A 23,362-nucleotide genomic window follows, 5' to 3' on the forward strand; every position below is an offset into this window, starting at 1 on the left:
AGCAGCATTCTTCACCAACCTGACCAAGGTCGCCCACAATGAGGTCATCACCCACACAGACACCACCAACTGCTCAACTGACCACACATACACCACAGGCGGAAATCCGTGAAACTGATTTTTTGACCAGGTGGTCACATGAGCAAACCATCGTTGGTGACTACATCAAACGACAAACCCAATTTCCGGCAAGTCTGCCACATCACCTCCCATGCATATCACGAAATAGCAGCAGACTGAACCTCCAAATGACCCGTATTGCTAATACCCTTGAGCAAATACGTGCAGACAATGTGCAAAACAACCATGCCATTATCAGAGTAATGGATGATCAGCTTAGACACCAACAACAGTTCATCAACATCATGCAAAACAATCTGCTTCTAATGCAAAGTTTATCTAGAACAATAGAGCAAAACTCTGATGCCAATACTCAACTGTCCGCCAGTATAAACAATCTTAGCCAGAACATTTTACCTATTCAACCACAATACCAAACAGCAAGCTCCTCAACCACCACACCCAGCATCACCCCAGTTACCTCCCCAGTACGGAGATCCCAGAGAACCCCAAGTAATGTTGCTGGACAGGGATCATCTTCGTCCAAAAAGCAACAACCAAAATGACACCTGAAACTTGCGTAAAATATGTTTTACTATAGAAAATAAATCAATCTGGTTAATTTTTCACGTTATTGTTTTTTTTAAATTTGTTTTCTACATTTATACATTAATTTATCAACACATATTGTTGATAACTTCAAACATGTATAATTTACATTAGCATTTGTGGGTACTGTTCTAACCTTCAATAAAGGTTTTGTTTTCACTAGCAAAGTAGTTATTTGTGTGTCACAAACATGTTTAGTTCCTGTACACATATTTGTTGTGTTTGGTTTTTTTTGCTGGTAGTGCAGACACATGTCACACATTATGCATTTTATGATGGATGTAAGTGTATGTTATAATAAGGATATCATAAATTACAATATAAGCGAAGTTAGGTGCTTAATTTAGATGACTGACAAAGGTTTTTTTTATTTTAAATACCGTTATGCAATATTTGTTAATAAAGTATTTCAGGTTTGGTAGAATATTGTTATAATATTAATGCATGGATCCATGAGATCCGTGCATGCATATCTGTGGGCAAGGGTCTGTTAACATTAGAACTGTTTTGTAAAATTTGCGTGGGGTCCCCCCTCCTAAGCATAACCAGCCTCGGGCTCTTTGAGCCGGTCCTGGTTGTAAAAAATAAAATCCGAGGAAAAATTTGACTGGGGTTCCCCCATACTTTAACAACCAGCACCGGGCTCTGCGCCTGGTCCTGGTGCAAAAAATACACTTGCAGGGGAGGCTTGCTGGGACTTGTAGTACTGCTACATAAAACAATATTCTTATTTTTACACAAAAGGCTATCAGCCCCCCATCCGCCGCTTCACCCCTGGCCCTTGGGTGTCTGGAGGGGGGGACCCCTTGATTTAAGGGGTCCCCAATCCTCCAGGGTACCCCAGGCCAGGGGTGACTAGTTGGTGATTTAATGCCAGGGCCGCAGGGACCAATATAAAAGTGTCCCCCGGCTGTGGCATTATCTCTCCGACTAGTGGAGCCCAGTGCTGGTGTTAAAAATACGGGGGACCCCTACGTCTTTTGTCCCCCGTATTTTTTGCACCAGGACCAGGCGCAGAGCCCGGTGCTGGTTGTTAAAATATGGGGGGACCCCTGTCAATTCCCCCCCCCCCCGTATTTTTACAACCAGGACCGGCTCAAAGAGCCCGAGGCTGGTTATTCATAGGAGGGGGGACCCCACGCCAATTTTTTAAAATATTTCTAATGTTAACAGACCCTTGCCCACAGATATGCATGCACGGATCTCACGGATCCCTGCATGACTATCAAAATACGCTTTACAAAAGCAGTTCTATTTTTTTGGCGTGATTTTTTACGATTTGTACATTTTTCACGGCAGGGTTTCACGAATCCCGGCCGACATTTTATAGAAAATTACCGTGTTCTATACCTAAACAGCCGTATTTGAGCGATGGTGTATTCAATCGTAATTTTCAACTTTGACTTTTACAAAAATACGAATATCAACATCACTGCCGAAATCTGACTTTAATAAATTCCCGATTTGGACATGTTGAAAAAAAAAAGACAAATCAACCAAAATCGACCAAAAACTAATTGTTAGTTAATATACCCCCAGGTTGGAATAATAACCTTGGCTTTGCAGCTGAAGTGGAACTGGAACAATGACCTGAGTCCGTACCAGTTTTTTAATGGCTGCCTGTAAGGTCATACTTGCTTCTTGAGAAGCTGGTAAGCCTGATTTGAAGAATCTGCGAGGTGGGAGTTCCTGAAACTCCAGTCTGTAGCCCTGGGTAATAAGATTTATTATCCATTGATCCTGGCAAGACATTGCACATCTGTGACTGAAGAATCTTAAACGGGCTCCCACCTGCCTGTCTTCCAGGCAGTGCGGTCCACCGTCATGCTGAAGGCTTAATGCAGAGATTTTCAACCTTTTACAACTCGCGGCACACTGAACAAGATTTAAATATTGCCAAGGCACATTCAAATATAATGGTAATGTATGGTGCAGTTGCGTGTCCTAGGATGTCATGTTGCAGCTGCTCCATAGACAACATCTGAGCCACATCTGAGAAAGCCAGTAGAGCCCAACACTGCCCGGGCCCAAAATTAGAACTAGCTCTTCAACCACCAGTATTAATTGTTCCAGGTCCTCAGTAGTGGCAAAACACTGACGGGCCTGGCTGTGCTTCTATGGCGGCACACCTGGACACTGCTCAGGGCACACTAGTGTGCCACGGCATAGTGGTTGAAAAACACTGGCTTAGAGGAAGCAGAACCAGGGTTCTGTTCCTGTGAACCCGCAGTTGCTGGTTTTCTGGGTTACCTCTATTGCCTTTGAAGGCCGTAGAAGAACCCCTGGTCTTGTTCTTAAACTTCGCTGTCCGAAAGGACTGCAGAGTTGGAGCAGTGTAGGATTTTCTAGCCGGGGGAGCTGCGGAAGGAAGGTAGACTTACCCGCCGTAGCCTTGGATATCCACGTATCCAGTTCATCTCAAAAAAGGGCTTCTCCTGTGAAAGGTACGCTTTCCACGCCTTTCCTGGAATCCGCGTCCGCAGTCCACTGGCGTAGTCACAAGTCCCTGCGTACCGATACTGCCATAGCAGTGGAGCGTGCATTGAGTAAACCAATTTCCGTCAATTAGATTACCTAACCATTTTGTAATGGCACTAGAGATCCACGCACAAGCTATAGTGGGTCTCTGGGCCACACCCACAGAGATTTTAGAGTAGTCTCAATCTTGCGGTCTGCAGCATCCTTCAAGGAAGCTGCCCCAGGAACAGGTAAAACTATCTTACGTGACAGCCTAGAAAATGATGCGTGGGTTTTCCCATTTATTTCTGTCATCCTGAGGAAACGGGAAGGATGTGAGTAGCCTTTTTGGGACCTGAAACTTCTTGTCAGGATTCACCCAAGATGCTTCAAATAGGGAATTTAGGTGCAAATTCAGTATGAATCGCAAGTTCCTGAGGGGCCGCGGGCGCATGCGCAGCAGGCCCTACTGCGCATGCACCCGCAATTTCTGCGGGGGGGGGGGGCGCAGAAATTACGATCGCCTCTTCCTGTCAATCAGGCAGAGGCGGTCGCGGGGCGGGAGGGGGATGGCAACGCTCCATTTTCTGGGTGGAAATGGAGCATTGCGTGGGAGTGCCAGCCCAAACGGTGGGCTAGTACGCGCGAACGGGGACGTGTCGGGGGTGCTGCCACAGCGGCTGCGTGACATCACATGCAGCCGATGCGGCAACAAAAATTGGCCCGGGACTTCTGCGGCCGCAGCTATGCTGCGCCGGCAGGAGTCATCCTTAATTTCAGCTAACAAGCAGAAATTGTGTGCTGTTCGCAATTTCTGCTTGAAGCAGGGGGGGAGGCGCCGGTCAACATGCTGGGTGGCCTTGCCCAGTGCTGGACGGCCCCCAGCATGCGTGCTAATGGTTAGCAAATTCTGCTGATTAGCAGAATTTGCTAACCTTACTGAATTGGCCCCTTAATTCCTTAGATCAGTGGTTTCCAAACTTTTTTGAATCACGGCGCCCTAGAATATCAGAATTTTTTTCACGCCACCCCTAGGCCAAAAATTTCTTATTGAGAAATTTAGAAAGAAATATTACATTAAGTAGATTGCGTTTATATGTCATCCTTAGGGTCAGTTGTGTGGTGAGGGACAAGATTTGCTTCTGTTTGGCCAAATATTTTATGACTGGCAGCCACCAGCACTGGTTTTGCCTATTATATTGACCATGAATAATTTGAATTGGTCCTGGACCACCAACCCAGGGCACCCCTGCAAGTGTCCTGAGGCACCCCAGGGAGCCACGGCACACAGTTTGGGAACCTCTGCCTTAGATGCAGGGAAAGTAGCTGAGGATTTCTTTTTTACATTAAAATAAGATTCCTCCTCGTCCTCTGACACCTTATCAGGAATGTGTAGGACATCTCTAATATCTTCTATCAGGGCTTGTATCCCCTGTGATAAAGCTGTATCCCCCCCTACCGAGTCCACCTCACTCTCCTCTGGGTCTGATACCTCATCATCATCGGTATTAGCCTGCATATTTTGGGTCTGAGTACGCTACTGTGGACAAATAGCAAGGGTCTGAGATGCCAGAATAACCATTGAATCTCTATTCATCAGGTCATCTACAGATTGCCTTAGATATTGTGTCTCCTTTTCATTTTGGGATAATTTGTTTGAAATATTTGAAATCATCCCTTTTAATGAATCTAACCATACAGGTTCTGATCCACTAGCCTGAGAATGTGTACTATCCTGTGTACACTGTAGAGATCCCCCAGATTGAGAAAAACACTCTGCTGTGCATGATACACACTCCTTAGACATGATAAATGTAAAAGAACACAAACACACAGTGAGGAATAGGTTAAAAGCACAGTTAAGCCACACAGAGCCCTTCTAGGGAGACACAGAGTATATTGGAGCCAGCCACACAGCGCCCCTATAGCTAAAATACAAACTTAGCCGGTTCGCAAACTAAGTACCCTAATAGGGCTTAGTACACCAAAATATTGCCCCCCCCCCCCCCCCCTTGCTATGACCCCTGGTACCGCTGAGGTGCTCTGGAGTCCTTGTCAGGCTGCCTGTGTAAGATGCAGATGGGAAAATGGCACTGGTGAGCTGCTGGGTCCGCTCATAGTGAAGGCCCCTCCCCCGTTATGGCGCGCGGTCTTCCCGGGTTTTAGACTGGCTGAGGTGCAGAATAAAGTCTACAGTGGGTTAAAACCCCTGTAAGGTATGCCAGTTAGTGGGTAATAGTAGTGGCTCCAGCCGCCCCGCACAGCGGTCACACTGTGCATCTGAAGCCTGGAGGGCAGCGTGCATGCAGCGCTGTGCTCCTACCCTTATGCCGTTATTACAGCCGGCGACCCGCTAACCGGGACGCCGGCCACCTACTCACCACTCTTCAGTCTTCTGGCTCTGTTAGGGGTGGCGGCGTGCTGCGGGTCTATACACTCGCCGTGGTGGGGCTTGCGAATAGGACCCTCAGGAGCTCAGTGTCCTGTCAGTGGGGAACGGGACCATTAACCCTAGCGAGGTTGGGCCGTTCCCCCGCCAAAGTCCCATGAAGCAGGCAGCCTGGTGCCAGCTAGAGCTGCCTGAAAATAAATTAGAAAATAAATGCAGAAAACTCTTCAGGAGCTTCCTTCAGCTTGACCGACTCCTCCGGGCACAATTTCTAAACTGAGTCTTGTAGGTGGGGCATAGAGGGAGGTGCCAGCCCACACTTCTTAAAGTGCCCATGGCTCCTAGTGGACCCGTCTATATCCCATGGTACTAATGTGGACCCCAGTATCCTCTAGGACGTAAGAGAAAAACACATTCATTTTATTTTCCTAACAATGCCATATAGTAATCAATGTTATTGGAAAAGGCTTTATTACGTGTAAAAGATAAACACTAATACGCAGCAACATACCCTTACAGTGGACTAACCCAGTGGATGATACTGGAAATTTACCTCCAGATCTTGAGTCTGTCTTTGTGCCTCTGCCAGATCTTTCTTCAAGGAAATCACCACCTGGTTGAGTTGCTCCTTCTCGAAGTTAAGACGCTGAGCCTCTCCATCTACACGCAGCTGCTCCCGTTTCACCTGTAGGTGACAGAACAGTGTGAGGACTATATAGAGACTGCAGAGCCTGGGAGCTATAGGAAAGCTGCAATATGTTACTCTCCATATACCAGAGCAGTGTGAGGTCCATCCTGAGACTGCAGAGCCTGGGAGCTATAGGAAAGCTGCACTATGTTACTCGCCATATACCAGAGCAGAGTGAGGTCCATCCTGAGACTACAGAGCCTGGGAGTTATAGGAAAGCTGCACTATGTTACTCTCTATATACCAGAGCAGTGTGAGGTCCATCCTGAGACTGCAGAGCTGGGAGCTATAGGAAAGCTGCACTATGTTACTCGCCATATACCAGAGCAGTGTGAGGACTATATAAAGACTGCAGAGCCTGGGAGCTATAGGAAAGCTGCACTATGTTGCGCTCCATGGCCCTCATTCTCTCTGCACATGTTATATCTGCCCCACCTGCAGTGCACATGGTTTTGCCCATTACCTAACAAATTTGCTGCTGCGATCAGGTCTGAATTAGGCCCTATGTTACTCTCCATGTACCAGAGCAGTATAATGAGCCAGGGCCATAACTACGTGTGTGCCAGCGGTGCCTTGCACACAGCACAGTCGCCCTGAGGGTGTAACGGCCCGCATCCTCGCCCTAAAGTCAGCAGCAAACTGACTCATTACAAGCCGCCTGTGTGTGCTGCCGCCGGAGAGGAGCAACTCCAGGGGCAGCAGCGCAATGTAATTGGTGGCAGCACCGCTGCAACTGTCCTCCTTCACACTGGCTGGCCGCGATCGCTCCCTCCCTGCTCCCTGGTGGAAGTGCGCCAGGAGCAGGGAGGGAGCGATTGCGGCCAGCCAATGTGAAGGAGAGGGACAGCTGTAGTGGCGCCGCCACCAATTACATTGCGCTGCTGCAGCTTCCGAGTCCTCCTCCCTCCTTCTCCCCTGCCCCCGGAGCTGCTCCTCTCCTCTCCGGCGGCAGTACACAGCTTGTAATGAGTTCTATGATCGCTCCCTCCGGTTCCCTGCCCCACCACCAGCAGCCAGAGCTGGCCCCACGCATACTTCCCTGACGCCAGACACCGAACCCTCACAGTCTAGCGGCGGCGGTAAGCAAAACTGCTGGGGGCATATTGTACCTGGCATTGGGGGTATATGTGTACCTGGCACTGGGGGTATAAGTGTACCTGGCACTGGGGGCATATGTGTATCTGGCACTGGGGGCATATGTGTACCTAGCACTGGGGGCATATGGGTATATGTGTACCTGGCATGGGGGGTATATGTGTACCTGACACTGAGGGCATATGTGTATCTGGCACTGGGGGTATATGTGTATCTGGCACTGGGGCATATGTGTACCTGGCACTGAGGGCATATGTGTATCTGGCACTGGGGATATATATGTGTACCTGTCGCTAGGGGCATATTTGTACCTGGCACTGGGGGTATATGTATCTGGCACTGCATACAACGCATATGCCGTAATGTGTAAAAGGGGACTCTACCTGCCGTAATGTGTAAAAGGGGACTCTACCTGCAGTAATGTGTAAAAGAGGACTCTGCCTACCGTAATGTGTAAAATGGACTCTACGTGGTACAGTGGCACTACTGTGCAGCGTACTTTGAATAATGGAGACTACTGCGAACCGTAATATGAATTGGTATTATTTTGTGGCCCCACCCTTTCCCCTTGAAGCCACACCCTTATATTTTAAACACTGGCCCTATTTTAAATATGGAAGAGGGGGGGGGGGGTGCCGATGCTGTTTCTAGCACACAGTGCTAAAATGTCTAGTTACGGCAATGTAATGAGCAACCAGAGACTGCAGAGCCTGGGAGCTATAGGAAAGCTGCACTATGTTACTCTCCATGTACCAGAGCAGTGTAAGGAGCATCCAGAGACTGCAGAGCCTGGGAGCTATAGGAAAGCTGCACTATGTTACTCCCCATGTACCAGAGCAGTGTAAGGAGTATCCTGAGACTGCAGAGCCTGAGAGCTATATGAAAGCTGCACTATGTTACTCTCCATATACCAGAGCAATGTGAGGTCCATCCTGAGACTACAGAGCCTGGGAGCTATAGGAAAGCTTCACTATGTTACTCTCTATATACCAGAGCAGTGTAAGGAGCATCCTGAGACTGCAGAGCCTGGGGGCTATAGGAAAGCTGCACTATGTTACTCTCCATATACCAGAGCAATGTGAGGTCCATCCTGAGACTGCAGAGCCTGGGAGCTATAGAAAGCTGCACTATGTTACTCTCCATATACCAGAGCAGTGTGAGGTCCATCCTGAGACTACAGAGCCTGGGAGCTATAGGAAAGCTGCACTATGTTACTCCCCATGTACCAGAGCAGTGTGAGGTCCATCCTGAGACTGCAGAGCCTGGGAGCTATAGAAAGCTGCACTATGTTACTCTCCATATACCAGAGCAATGTGAGGTCCATCCTGAGACTACAGAGCCTGGGAGCTATAGAAAGCTGCACTATGTTACTCGCCATATACCAGAGCAGTGTGAGGTCCATCCTGAGACTACAGAGCCTGGGAGCTATAGGAAAGCTGCACTATGTTACTCTCTATATACCAGAGCAGTGTAAGGAGCATCCTGAGACTGCAGAGCCTGGGAGCTATAGGAAAGCTGCACTATGTTACTCCCCATGTACCAGAGCAGTGTGAGGTCCATCCTGAGACTGCAGAGCCTGGGAGCTACAGAAAGCTGCACTATGTTACTCTCCATATACCAGAGCAATGTGAGGTCCATCCTGAGACTGCAGAGCCTGGAGTGGGAGCTATAGGAAAGCTGCACTATGTTACTCGCCATATACCAGAGCAGTGTGAGGTCCATCCTGAGACTACAGAGCCTGGGAGCTATAGGAAAGCTGCACTATGTTACTCTCTATATACCAGAGCAGTGTAAGGAGCATCCTGAGACTGCAGAGCCTGGGAGCTATAGAAAGCTGCACTATGTTACTCTCCATATACCAGAGCAGTGTGAGGTCCATCCTGAGACTGCAGAGCCTGGGAGCTATAGGAAAGCTGCACTATGTTACTCTCCATATACCAGAGCAGTGTGAGGTCCATCCTGAGACTGTAGAGCCTGGGAGCTATAGGAAAGCTGCACTATGTTACTCTCTATATACCAGAGCAGTGTAAGGAGCATCCTGAGACTGCAGAGCCTGGGAGCTATAGAAAGCTGCACTATGTTACTCTCCATATACCAGAGCAGTGTGAGGTCCATCCTGAGACTGCAGAGCCTGGGAGCTATAGGAAAGCTGCACTATGTTACTCTCTATATACCAGAGCAGTGTAAGGAGCATCCTGAGACTGCAGAGCCTGGGAGCTATAGAAAGCTGTACTATGTTACTCTCCATATACCAGAGCAGTGTGAGGTCCATCCTGAGACTGTAGAGCCTGGGAGCTATAGGAAAGCTGCACTATGTTACTCTCTATATACCAGAGCAGTGTAAGGAGCATCCTGAGACTGCAGAGCCTGGGAGCTATAGAAAGCTGCACTATGTTACTCTCTATATACCAGAGCAGTGTGAGGTCCATCCTGAGACTGTAGAGCCTGGGAGCTATAGAAAGCTGCACTACGTTACTCCCCATATACCAGAGCAGTGTGAGGTTCATCCTGAGACTGTAGAGCCTGGTAGCTATAGGAAAGCTGCACTATGTTACTCTCCATATACCAGAGCAGTGTGAGGTCCATCCTGAGACTGCAGAGCCTGGGAGCTATAGGAAAGCTGCGCTATGTTACTCTCTATATACCAGAGCAGTGTAAGGAGCATCCTGAGACTGCAGAGCCTGGGAGCTATAGAAAGCTGCACTATGTTACTCTCCATATACCAGAGCAGTGTGAGGTCCATCCTGAGACTGCAGAGCCTGGGAGCTATAGGAAAGCTGCGCTATGTTACTCTCTATATACCAGAGCAGTGTAAGGAGCATCCTGAGACTGCAGAGCCTGGGAGCTATAGAAAGCTGCACTATGTTACTCTCCGTATACCAGAGCAGTGTAAGGAGCATCCAGAGACTGCAGAGCCTGGGAGCTATAGGCAAGCTGCACTATGTTACTCCCCATGTACCAGAGCAGTGTAAGGAGTATCCTGAGACTGCAGAGCCTGAGAGCTATATGAAAGCTGCACTATGTTACTCTCCATATACCAGAGCAATGTGAGGTCCATCCTGAGACTACAGAGCCTGGGAGCTATAGGAAAGCTGCGCTATGTTACTCTCTATATACCAGAGCAGTGTAAGGAGCATCCTGAGACTGCAGAGCCTGGGAGCTATAGGAAAGCTGCACTATGTTACTCTCCATATACCAGAGCAATGTGAGGTCCATCCTGAGACTGCAGAGCCTGGGAGCTATAGAAAGCTGCACTATGTTACTCTCCATATACCAGAGCAGTGTGAGGTCCATCCTGAGACCACAGAGCCTGGGAGCTATAGGAAAGCAGCACTATGTTACTCTCCATATACCAGAGCAATGTGAGGTCCATCCTGAGACTACAGAGCCTGGGAGCTATAGGAAAGCTGCACTATGTTACTCTCTATATACCAGAGCAGTGTAAGGAGCATCATGAGACTGCAGAGCCAGGGAGCTATAGGAAAGCTGCACTATGTTACTCTCTATATACCAGAGCAGTGTGAGGTCCATCCTGAGACTACAGAGCCTGGGAGCTATAGGAAAGCTGCACTATGTTACTCTCCATATACCAGAGCAATGTGAGGTCCATCCTGAGACTACAGAGCCTGGGAGCTATAGGAAAGCTGCACTATGTTACTCGCCATATACCAGAGCAGTGTGAGGTCCATCCTGAGACTACAGAGCCTGAGAGCTATAGGAAAGCTGCACTATGTTACTCTCTATATACCAGAGCAGTGTAAGGAGCATCCTGAGACTGCAGAGCCTGGGAGCTATAGAAAGCTGCACTATGTTACTCTCCATATACCAGAGCAGTGTGAGGTCCATCCTGAGACTGCAGAGCCTGGGAGCTATAGGAAAGCTGCACTATGTTACTCTCCATATACCAGAGCAGTGTGAGGTCCATCCTGAGACTGTAGAGCCTGGGAGCTATAGGAAAGCTGCACTATGTTACTCTCTATATACCAGAGCAGTGTAAGGAGCATCCTGAGACTGCAGAGCCTGGGAGCTATAGAAAGCTGCACTATGTTACTCTCCATATACCAGAGCAGTGTGAGGTCCATCCTGAGACTGCAGAGCCTGGGAGCTATAGGAAAGCTGCACTATGTTAATCTCTATATACCAGAGCAGTGTAAGGAGCATCCTGAGACTGCAGAGCCTGGGAGCTATAGAAAGCTGCACTATGTTACTCTCCATATACCAGAGCAGTGTGAGGTCCATCCTGAGACTACAGAGCCTGGGAGCTATAGGAAAGCTGCACTATGTTACTCTCTATATACCAGAGCAGTGTAAGGAGCATCCTGAGACTGCAGAGCCTGGGAGCTATAGAAAGCTGCACTACGTTACTCCCCATATACCAGAGCAGTGTGAGGTCCATCCTGAGACTGTAGAGCCTGGGAGCTATACGAAAGCTGCACTACATTACTCTCTATATACCAGAGCAGTGTAAGGAGCATCCTGAGACTGCAGAGCCTGGGAGCTATAGAAAGCTGCACTATGTTACTCTCCATATACCAGAGCAGTGTGAGGTCCATCCTGAGACTGCAGAGCCTGGGAGCTATAGGAAAGCTGCGCTATGTTACTCCCTATATACCAGAGCAGTGTAAGGAGCATCCTGAGACTGCAGAGCCTGGGAGCTATAGAAAGCTGCACTATGTTACTCTCCATATACCAGAGCAGTGTAAGGAGCATCCAGAGACTGCAGAGCCTGGGAGCTATAGGAAAGCTGCACTATGTTACTCCCCATGTACCAGAGCAGTGTAAGGAGTATCCTGAGACTGCAGAGCCTGAGAGCTATATGAAAGCTGCACTATGTTACTCTCCATATACCAGAGCAATGTGAGGTCCATCCTGAGACTGCAGAGCCTGGGAGCTATAGGAAAGCTGCACTATGTTACTCTCCATATACCAGAGCAATGTGAGGTCCATCCTGAGACTGCAGAGCCTGGGAGCTATAGAAAGCTGCACTATGTTACTCTCCATATACCAGAGCAGTGTGAGGTCCATCCTGAGACTACAGAGCCTGGGAGCTATAGGAAAGCTGCACTATGTTACTCTCCATATACCAGAGCAATGTGAGGTCCATCCTGAGACTACAGAGCCTGGGAGCTATAGGAACGCTGCACTATGTTACTCTCTATATACCAGAGCAGTGTAAGGAGCATCCTGAGACTGCAGAGCCTGGGAGCTATAGGAAAGCTGCACTATGTTACTCTCTATATACCAGAGCAGTGTGAGGTCCATCCTGAGACTACAGAGCCTGGGAGCTATAGGAAAGCTGCACTGTGTTACTCTCCATATACCAGAGCAATGTGAGGTCCATCCTGAGACTACAGAGCCTGGGAGCTATAGGAAAGCTGCACTATGTTACTCGCCATATACCAGAGCAGTGTGAGGTCCATCCTGAGACTACAGAGCCTGGGAGCTATAGAAAAGCTGCACTATGTTACTCTCTATATACCAGAGCAGTGTAAGGAGCATCCTGAGACTGCAGAGCCTGGGAGCTATAGAAAGCTGCACTATGTTAGTCTCCATATACCAGAGCAGTGTGAGGTCCATCCTGAGACTGCAGAGCCTGGGAGCTATAGGAAAGTTGCACTATGTTACTCTCCATATACCAGAGCAATGTGAGGTCCATCCTGAGACTGCAGAGCCTGGGAGCTATAGAAAGCTGCACTATGTTACTCTCCATATACCAGAGCAGTGTGAGGTCCATCCTGAGACTGCAGAGCCTGGGAGCTATAGAAAGCTGCACTATGTTACTCTCCATATACCAGAGCAGTGTGAGGTCCATCCTGAGACTGCAGAGCCTGGGAGCTATAGGAAATCTGCACTATGTTACTCTCTATATACCAGAGCAGTGTAAGGAGCATCCTGAGACTGCAGAGCCTGGGAGCTATAGAAAGCTGCACTATGTTACTCTCCATATACCAGAGCAGTGTGAGGTCCATCCTGAGACTGTAGAGCCTGGGAGCTATAGGAAAGCTGCACTATGTTACTCTCTATATACCAGAGCAGTGTAAGGAGCATCCTGAGACTGCAGAGCCTGGGAGCTGTAGAAAGCTGCACTACGTTACTCCCCATATACCAGAGCAGTGTGAGGTCCATCCTGAGACTACAGAGCCTGGGAGCTATAGGAAAGCTGCACTATATTACTCTCTATATACCAGAGCAGTGTAAGGAGCATCCTGAGACTGCAGAGCCTGGGAGCTATAGAAAGCTGCACTATGTTACTCTCCATATACCAGAGCAGTGTGAGGTCCATCCTGAGACTGCAGAGCATCCTGAGACTGCAGAGCCTGGGAGCTATAGAAAGCTGCACTATGTTACTCTCCATATACCAGAGCAGTGTGAGGTCCATCCTGAGACTGCAGAGCCTGGGAGCTATAGAAAGCTGCGCTATGTTACTCTCTATATACCAGAGCAGTGTAAGGAGCATCCTGAGACTACAGAGCCTGGGAGCTATAGAAAGCTGCACTATGTTACTCTCCATATACCAGAGCAGTGTGAGGTCCATCCTGAGACTGCAGAGCCTGGGAGCTATAGAAAGCTGCACTATGTTACTCTCCATATACCAGAGCAGTGTGAGGTCCATCCTGAGACTGCAGAGCCTGGGAGCTATAGAAAGCTGCACTATGTTACTCTCCATATAGCAGAGCAGTGTGAGGTCCATCCTGAGACTGCAGAGCCTGGGAGGTATAGGAAAGCTGCACTATGTTACTCTCCATATACCAGAGCAATGTGAGGTCCATCCTGAGACTGCAGAGCCTGGGAGCTATAGAAAGCTGCACTATGTTACTCTCCATATACCAGAGCAGTGTGAGGTCCATCCTGAGACTACAGAGCCTGGGAGCTATAGGAAAGCTGCACTATGTTACTCTCCATATACCAGAGCAATGTGAGGTCCATCCTGAGACTACAGAGCCTGGGAGCTATAGGAACGCTGCACTATGTTACTCTCTATATACCAGAGCAGTGTAAGGAGCATCCTGAGACTGCAGAGCCTGGGAGCTATAGGAAAGCTGCACTATGTTACTCTCTATATACCAGAGCAGTGTGAGGTCCATCCTGAGACTACAGAGCCTGGGAGCTATAGGAAAGCTGCACTGTGTTACTCTCCATATACCAGAGCAATGTGAGGTCCATCCTGAGACTACAGAGCCTGGGAGCTATAGGAAAGCTGCACTATGTTACTCGCCATATACCAGAGCAGTGTGAGGTCCATCCTGAGACTACAGAGCCTGGGAGCTATAGAAAAGCTGCACTATGTTACTCTCTATATACCAGAGCAGTGTAAGGAGCATCCTGAGACTGCAGAGCCTGGGAGCTATAGAAAGCTGCACTATGTTACTCTCCATATACCAGAGCAGTGTGAGGTCCATCCTGAGACTGCAGAGCCTGGGAGCTATAGGAAAGCTGCACTATGTTACTCTCCATATACCAGAGCAGTGTGAGGTCCATCCTGAGACTGTAGAGCCTGGGAGCTATAGGAAAGCTGCACTATGTTACTCTCTATATACCAGAGCAGTGTAAGGAGCATCCTGAGACTGCAGAGCCTGGGAGCTATAGAAAGCTGCACTATGTTACTCTCCATATACCAGAGCAGTGTGAGGTCCATCCTGAGACTACAGAGCCTGGGAGCTATAGGAAAGCTGCACTATGTTACTCTCCATATACCAGAGCAATGTGAGGTCCATCCTGAGACTGCAGAGCCTGGGAGCTATAGAAAGCTGCACTATGTTACTCTCCATATACCAGAGCAGTGTGAGGTCCATCCTGAGACTGCAGAGCCTGGGAGCTATAGAAAGCTGCACTATGTTACTCTCCATATACCAGAGCAGTGTGAGGTCCATCCTGAGACTGCAGAGCCTGGGAGCTATAGGAAAGCTGCACTATGTTACTCTCTATATACCAGAGCAGTGTAAGGAGCATCCTGAGACTGCAGAGCCTGGGAGCTATAGAAAGCTGCACTATGTTACTCTCCATATACCAGAGCAGTGTGAGGTCCATCCTGAGACTGTAGAGCCTGGGAGCTATAGGAAAGCTGCACTATGTTACTCTCTATATACCAGAGCAGTGTAAGGAGCATCCTGAGACTGCAGAGCCTGGGAGCTGTAGAAAGCTGCACTACGTTACTCCCCATATACCAGAGCAGTGTGAGGTCCATCCTGAGACTACAGAGCCTGGGAGCTATAGGAAAGCTGCACTATGTTACTCTCTATATACCAGAGCAGTGTAAGGAGCATCCTGAGACTGCAGAGCCTGGGAGCTATAGAAAGCTGCACTATGTTACTCTCCATATACCAGAGCAGTGTGAGGTCCATCCTGAGACTGCAGAGCATCCTGAGACTGCAGAGCCTGGGAGCTATAGAAAGCTGCACTATGTTACTCTCCATATACCAGAGCAGTGTGAGGTCCATCCTGAGACTGCAGAGCCTGGGAGCTATAGAAAGCTGCGCTATGTTACTCTCTATATACCAGAGCAGTGTAAGGAGCATCTGAGACTACAGAGCCTGGGAGCTATAGAAAGCTGCACTATGTTACTCTCCATATACCAGAGCAGTGTGAGGTCCATCCTGAGACTGCAGAGCCTGGGAGCTATAGAAAGCTGCACTATGTTACTCTCCATATACCAGAGCAGTGTGAGGTCCATCCTGAGACTGCAGAGCCTGGGAGCTATAGGAAAGCTGCACTATGTTACTCTCCATATACCAGAGCAGTGTGAGGTCCATCCTGAGACTGCAGAGCCTGGGAGCTATAGGAAAGCTGCACTATGTTACTCTCTATATACCAGAGCAGTGTAAGGAGTATCCTGAGACTGCAGAGCCTGGGAGCTATAGAAAGCTGCACTACGTTACTCCCCATGCACCAGAGCAGTGTACCTCAAGGGTTTGTCATCCTTTGTTACTGACTGTGCAATTTGTGTTTCTGTTGGAGAACCATACTGGCTTTCTCTTCCTTTTACATTTCTGAACTTATCTGGCACAAAGTTCTGTTGCATGTGCTTCCACTGTCTTTGTACTCCACCCATCAATACCCCCTGTCAGTGATTCATAGGAATTATTTCTCCATTGACTAAAACCTTTCTAGAATCAGAAACCTTTGTTTTGTTGAGGTTGCGCCTTACTGATGCCTTTATATTGCCAGTGCCGCCGAGAGCTGAACAAGGCCAGGGTACTGGGAGGTAAAGGGGGTGACCAAATCAGTAGCTGACCAGGGCCCCTGCTTAGCCCCTTCAACAAGCCTGGGCCCGGATAATAAGTACCCACCCCCCTCTTGGCGCCGTTGTATATTACACCACACTGACCAATGCCACAAGTTACCTATAAACACAACCAATACTACCAGAGGCGTCACAAGGGTGTCATCCTTCCAGGGGGTGACAATGGGGGTACTTCCAAGTTGATCGCAGCAGGAAATTTTTTAGCAGTTGGGCAAAACCATGTGCACTGCAGGGGAGGCAGATATAACATTTGCAGAGAGAGTTAGATTTGGGTGGGTTATTTTGTTTCTGTGCAGGGTAAATACTGGCTGCTTTATTTTTATACTGCAATTTAGATTGCAGATTGAACACACCACACCCAAATCTAACTCTCTCTGCACATGTTATATCTGCCTCCCCTGCAGTGCACATGGTTTTGCCCAACTGCTAACAAAAATCCTGCTGCGATCAACTCAGAATTACCCCCAATGATAGGTAGCCGGTTGCCACAGTGATAGGGAGCTGGGTGCTGCACTGTGACATAGTCGTGCAGTGCCCTGGCTCCTGTCAGTGAAGAGTAGACATCAGTGTAGCATGCCCCGGCAGTGATATAACGGGTGTTTCCCTCAAGATCATGGCTCCCACATGTGACCACACCCCCTATTCTTCCATGTACCCCTGTCACATGCGAAGCAATATTTTCCACACCAGGTGTCACTGACCCTGGTGCCGCCTCTGGATATTACATTTCCATTTTTGAGAACCATCTGATGGAAGTTTTGGTGGCATTGGGAGATTTCTTGCTGAGTGTGTATTCGGCGCATTAGCTGAACAAGCAAGAATAGGTTTGCACCCAAGTGTAACAATTAGATTTCATTATAAAGGGTTTATTTAAGTGAGTTAACAGGGTGTAAAATAAGCTTGTATGGAGGTGTTTCGTGAATAACAAGTAGGCACAAAGGGGCTGATCCAGAGTCACACACAATTCGGCCACATTGCATGCTCAGAAATAAATGTGGATCTTCACCTGTGTACAGAGCTGGACGCCTCTATGAGAGCACTCTGCCTCTATACAGCCACTTGGGAAAGTAGCCTGTCCGCACGCCTTTGTGCCAGTCCTATCCTTGGTGCAAGAGAACAGGGCTGGTTCTAGACCTTGTGGAGCACAGGGCGAAAGTTTCCTTTGGTGCCCCCCACAAACACACACAGAAGTAAAACAGAGAGGCAAAAAAATAGGGGGCGTGTTTTCATAGGGAAGGGGCATGGCCACAGTTATGCCCCCAGTAGATTTGCACCCAGTAGTTGTGCCCCCTCCCCTGTAGTTGTGCCCCCAGTAGTTGTGCCCCCAGTAGATTTGCCCCCAGTAATTGTGTCCCATGTAGCTGTGCCCCCAGTAGTTGTGCCACCAGTAGATGTGCCCACTGTAGCTGTACCACCAGTAGTTGTGCCCCATGTAGCTGTGCCCCCAGTTGTTGTGCCCCCTTTAGCTGTTCCCCCAGTCGTTGTGCCCCATATAGCTGTGCCCCCTGTAGTAGCGCCGCCCACACAGCCCACGGCGCCTGCTGCAGCCGGGGAGCAGGATGCGGATGCCGGAGGGCGCCTGCGGGGTGACTGCGGCCAAGCCCGCGAGCCACAGCGCCCCGGGCGCTCGCCCTGCTTGCCCGTGCCTAGATCCGCTCCTGCAAGAGATCCGTCTGATGTCGGACAGATACATACGCTCACCTCCATCTACGCACCCATGGAACACTAATCCATTGTATGAATGCCCCTATTGCCCCCTAGTTACACTCCTTTAGTCACAAGTGCAGATGTGACTGAGATGCGTACGGGGCTCTATCACTGGTAACTGCTGTGAGTTGAGTATGCAATGGCCAAAGGACGTGCAGTTGCGAAAAATCGTTAGAGCCATCCGAAAAGTGGTCTTGTGAGCAATCAGCCCTTGGTCAGATGGCCTGGAAAACTATCCTTCTTCTTATTGTAATAGACAGAGACATATGAGTTGCACTATTGCAGGAACCTGTATTTCTACCAATAATAACACAGTCAGACACACAGAAAAATGAGTTTTATGGTAAGAACTTACCTTTGTTAAAACTCTTTCTGCGGGGTACACTGGGCTCCACAAGGAAAGACATAGGGGTGTAGAGTAGAATCTTGATCCGAGGCACCAACAGGCTCAAAAGCTTTGACTGTTCCCAGAATGCACAGCGCCGCCTCCTCTATAACCCCGCCTCCCTGCACAGGAGCTCAGTTTTTAGTTAACCAGCCCAATGCAGTAGCAGGAAAAGAGATGACAACGGTTAGTAGCCACATACACCACACTCTCACGACAGGAGAAGTGTCAGCGGCTAATGCCATACCAACCCAAAGAAGCGAAGTGCGTCAGGGTGGGCGCCTTGTGGAGCCCAGTGTACCTCGCAGAAAGAGTTTTAACAAAGGTAAGTTCTTACCATAAATCTCGTTTTCTGCTGCGGGGTACACTGGGCTCCACAAGGAAAGACATAGGGGATGTCCTAAAGCAGTTCCTTATGGGAGGAGACGCACTGTAGCGGGCACAAGAACCCAGCGTCCAAATGAAGCATCCTGGGAAGCGGCAGTATCGAAGGCATAGAACCTTATGAACGTGTTTACAGAGGACCACGTAGCCGCCTTGCACAATTGTTCAAGGGTCGCACCACGGCGGGCCGCCCAAGAAGGTCCAACAGACCGAGTAGAATGGGCCGTAATGTGAGCAGGAGCTGATAGACCAGCCCTCACATAAGCATGTGCAATCACCATTCTAATCCATCTGGCCAAAGTTTGCTTGTGAGCAGGCCAGCCCCGTTTGTGAAATCCAAACAGCACAAAGAGATGGGATAATCAGATTTCCTAATAGAAGCAGTTCTCTTCACATAGATACGGAGAGCCCGTACCATGGGGGTAATTCCAAGTTGATCACAGCAGGATTTCTCTGACGTCCTAGTGGATGCTGGGAACTCCGTAAGGACCATGGGGAATAGACGGGCTCCGCAGGAGACTGGGCACTCTAAAAGAAAGATTAGGTACTATCTGGTGTGCACTGGCTCCTCCCTCTATGCCCCTCCTCCAGACCTCAGTTAGAATCTGTGCCCGGCCAGAGCTGGGTGCTCCTAGTGGGCTCTCCTGAGCTTGCTAGAAAGAAAGTATTTGTTAGGTTTTTTATTTTCAGTGAGATCTGCTGGCAACAGACTCACTGCTACGTGGGACCGAGGGGAGAGAAGCAAACCTACCTGCTTGCAGCTAGCTTGTGCTTCTTAGGCTACTGGACACCATTAGCTCCAGAGGGTTCGAACACAGGGCCTGACCTCGATCGTCCGTTCCCGGAGCCGCGCCGCCGTCCCCCTTGCAGAGCCAGAAGACAGAAGAGAAGCGATGAAATCGGCGGCAGAAGACTCCGGTCTTCATTAAGGTAGCGCACAGCACTGCAGCTGTGCGCCATTGCTCCCACAGCACACCACACACTCCGGTCACTGTAGGGTGCAGCGCGCTGGGGGGGGCGCCCTGGGCAGCAATAAAAATACCTTTGGCATAAAAATACACATAATACAGTCTGTGACTGTATATGTGTAAAACCCCCGCCATTTTTAGTCAGAAACAGGACAGAAGCCCGCCGCTGAGGGGGCGGGGCCTTCTTCCTCAGCACACAGCACCATTTTCTCTTCACAGCTCCGCTGGAAGGAAGCTCCCCAGGCTCTCCCCTGCAATATCCTGGTACACAAAGGGTGAAAAGAGAGGGGGGGACACATAAATTTAGGCGCAAAAATTGTATATACAGCAGCTACTGGGTAAACACTGAGTTGTAGTGTAATCCCTGGGTTATATAGTGCTGGGGTGTGTGCTGGCATACTCTCTCTCTGTCTCTCCAAAGGGCCTTGTGGGGGAACTGTCCTCAAATAGAGCATCCCCTGTGTGTGTGGTGTGTCGGTACGCGTGTGTCGACATGTCTGAGGTTGAGGAAAAGAAGTGTATACTAGTAATAGCGCTCTCCAGTAGCCATGTTTTATATATCACCCATGTGAAAATGATATAATAAGGTTCGATTCACCATGTATTGCAACAAAAACGTCCTTTGAACTCCTTATTGCACACACTCAGATGGTTACTCCAGAATTCTTCCTTCTCAGGGAAAATTCAATAGTGTTCATAGGTAATTAGACCAGCATCGAATCTAAGGCTTAAATCCAGAAAACAGGGATAGAGGTGGGGTATTTGGAGAGAGTCTTCTGCATCATCAAACACTCTCCCAGTAGCAAGCTGCTTCTTTCGCCTGGGTTGGTCTGCTCTAAGGAGGTGATAGAGCGTATATGTGTGTGAGAGGGTGTCTCCGTCGACAACGCCGACACCTGTTTGGATATGTGTAAGTGCTAAGGTGAATTTATTACACAAATGGTTAGGGAACAGACAGGAAATCTACCCATGTCTGTCCCTATGTCACAGAGACCTTCAGAGTCTCACAATGCTCACTATCCAAAATAACAAACACTGGTATCGACACGGAGTTTAACTCCACTGTCGACTACGATAATGCAAAGTTACAGCCAAGATGGCTAGAAGGTATTCAATATATGATTATTGAAATAAAAGATGATTTGCATATCACTGATGACTCATCTGTCCCTGACACGAGAGTACACATGTTTAAGGGGAAGAATGCTGAGGTAAATTTCCCTCCTCTCATGAGGAATAAGAGCGGGAATCTCCAGACAAGAGACGGCAGCTTCCCACAAGAGAATTCTCAGGCTGTATCCTTTCCCCACTAGGGCCAGGATGTGTTGAGAATCTTCCCCTAGGGTGTCCTGTTTGCACAGACGGTAGCACTTGCTATTCTCAGGGATCCTGCAGATAGCGTGCACATTCTAGTATACTACCCGGACCGGCGATTGTGTCGGCATGGGTTTATAGCGCTGTGGCAGCGTGGACAGGTACCTTATCAGCAGAGATTGAGACCCTAGTAAATATATTAAAGATGCTGTCTTAAGTGAGAGATATATAGTTATAAAGCATGCCCAAAGAGACATGAGTATACTGGGTCCTAGAGTCAAAGCTATGTCGATCTCTGCTTGACGTGTCCTGTAGAATATGCATTGGACAGATGATGCCGACTTAAGAGGCATATGGAAGGCTGAGGATTGTGTGGAGAAGGGTTCTCGGGCCTGGTCTCCACAGCTATAGCTGGTAATTCTGCTAGTTTGCCTTATATTCCTGCACAGCCTAAGAAAGCACGACATTATTAAATGCAGCCTTTCGAATAAAGAAACAAGAAAGTCTGAGGTGCGTCCTTTCTTGTCAGAGCCAGGATCAACACAGCTAGTTCCCAGGAACAGAAGTCCTCCCCGGCCCCTACAAAAATCCACCTATGCCGCTGGGGCTCCACAGGCGGAGCTAGGCCCGGTGGGGACACGCCTTCGTAAGTTCAGCCACAAGTGGGTTCACTCCCTGTTAGGTCCCTGAGCAATAGATATTGTGTCTCAGGGATACAAGCTGGACTGTGAGAAGATGCCCCTCACCGACGGCCCTGCGGGCTTCCCCCCAAGAGAGGGAGCCAGTGTTAACTGCAATTCACAAATTGTATCTTTAACAGGTGGTGGTCAAGGGTCCCCTCCTTCAACAAGAGGGTGTTATTATTCGACCATGTTGTAATCCCGAAACCAGACGGTTCGGTCAGACCCATATTGAATTAAAAATCCCTGAACATATACCTGAGAAGGTTCAAGTTCAAGATGGAATCGCTAAGAGCGGTCAGGGCAAGCCTAAAAAGGGGGAGACTTTATCGTGAATCGGGACATAAGGGATGCATACCTTCATGTCCTCATTTATCCACCTCATTAGGCGTACCTCAGAATTGCGGTACGGGATTGTCATAACCAAGGTAATGGCGGATATGATTGTGCTCCTGCGGAAGCAAGGTGTCACTATTATCACGTACTTGGACGATCTCCTCATAAAAGCGAGATCAAGAGAGCAGTTGCTGAACAGCGTATCACTTTCTCTGGAAGTGTAACGGCAACACGGCTGGATTCTATATATTCCAAAGTCGCAGTTGGTTCCTACAGCTCATCTGCCTCTCCTAGGCACGATCCTAGACACAGACCAGAAAAGGGTTTATCTCCCGATAGAGAGAGCTCAGGAGCTCATGACACTGGTCAGGAATCTATTAAAACCAAAACAGGTGTCAGTGCATCACTGCACTCGAGTCCTGGGAAGGATGGTGGCATCATACGAGGCCATCCCCTTAGGCAGGTTCCATGCGAGGACCTTCCAATGGGACTTACTGGACAAGTGGTCCGGATCACCTCTTCAGATGCATCGGTTAATCACCCTATCCCCCAGGGCCAGGGTGTCTCTCCTGTGGTGGCTGCAGAGTGCTCACCTTCTCGAGGGCCGCAGATTCGGCATTCAGGACTGGATCCTGGTGACCAGGGTGGGGGGCAGTTACACAGGGAAGAAATTTCCAAGGTCTGTGGTCAAGTCAACAGACTTGCCTTCACATCAATATCCTGGAACTAAGGGCCATATACAACGCCCTAAGTCAAGCGGAGATCCTGCTTCGCGACCAACCGGTTCTGATCCAGTCAGACCGCAGGGGTTCATGTAAACCGCCAAGGCGGCACAAGGAGCAGGGTGGCAGGATAGAAGCCACCAGAATTCTTCGCTGGGCGGAGAATCAAGTAAGCGCACTGTCAGCAGTGTTCATTCCGGGAGTGGACAACTGGGAAGCAGACTTCTTCAGCAGGCACGACCTCCACCCGGGAATGTGGGGACTTCATCAGGAAGTCTTCACGCAGTTTGCAAATTGATGGGAACTGCCTCAGGTGGACTAGATGGC

At 49.0% G+C, this 23,362-nt stretch overlaps 1 protein-coding gene across 6 annotated transcripts in view; it reads right to left on the reverse strand.

The window, feature by feature from the left end:
- CROCC2 (ciliary rootlet coiled-coil, rootletin family member 2) overlaps positions 1 to 23,362 on the reverse strand; it is a 468,757-nt gene that overhangs the window by 44,492 nt on the left and 400,903 nt on the right. For all 6 annotated transcript variants that reach the window (XM_063915774.1, XM_063915775.1, XM_063915776.1 and 3 more), the window contains one exon: positions 6,069 to 6,200. In XM_063915774.1, coding sequence (XP_063771844.1) covers positions 6,069 to 6,200 — 132 coding nt within the window. The remainder of the gene's footprint in view (positions 1 to 6,068; positions 6,201 to 23,362) is intronic.

Source organism: Pseudophryne corroboree, chromosome 4 (genome assembly GCF_028390025.1).
Source record: "Pseudophryne corroboree isolate aPseCor3 chromosome 4, aPseCor3.hap2, whole genome shotgun sequence".
Taxonomy (NCBI): Eukaryota; Metazoa; Chordata; class Amphibia; order Anura; family Myobatrachidae; genus Pseudophryne; species Pseudophryne corroboree.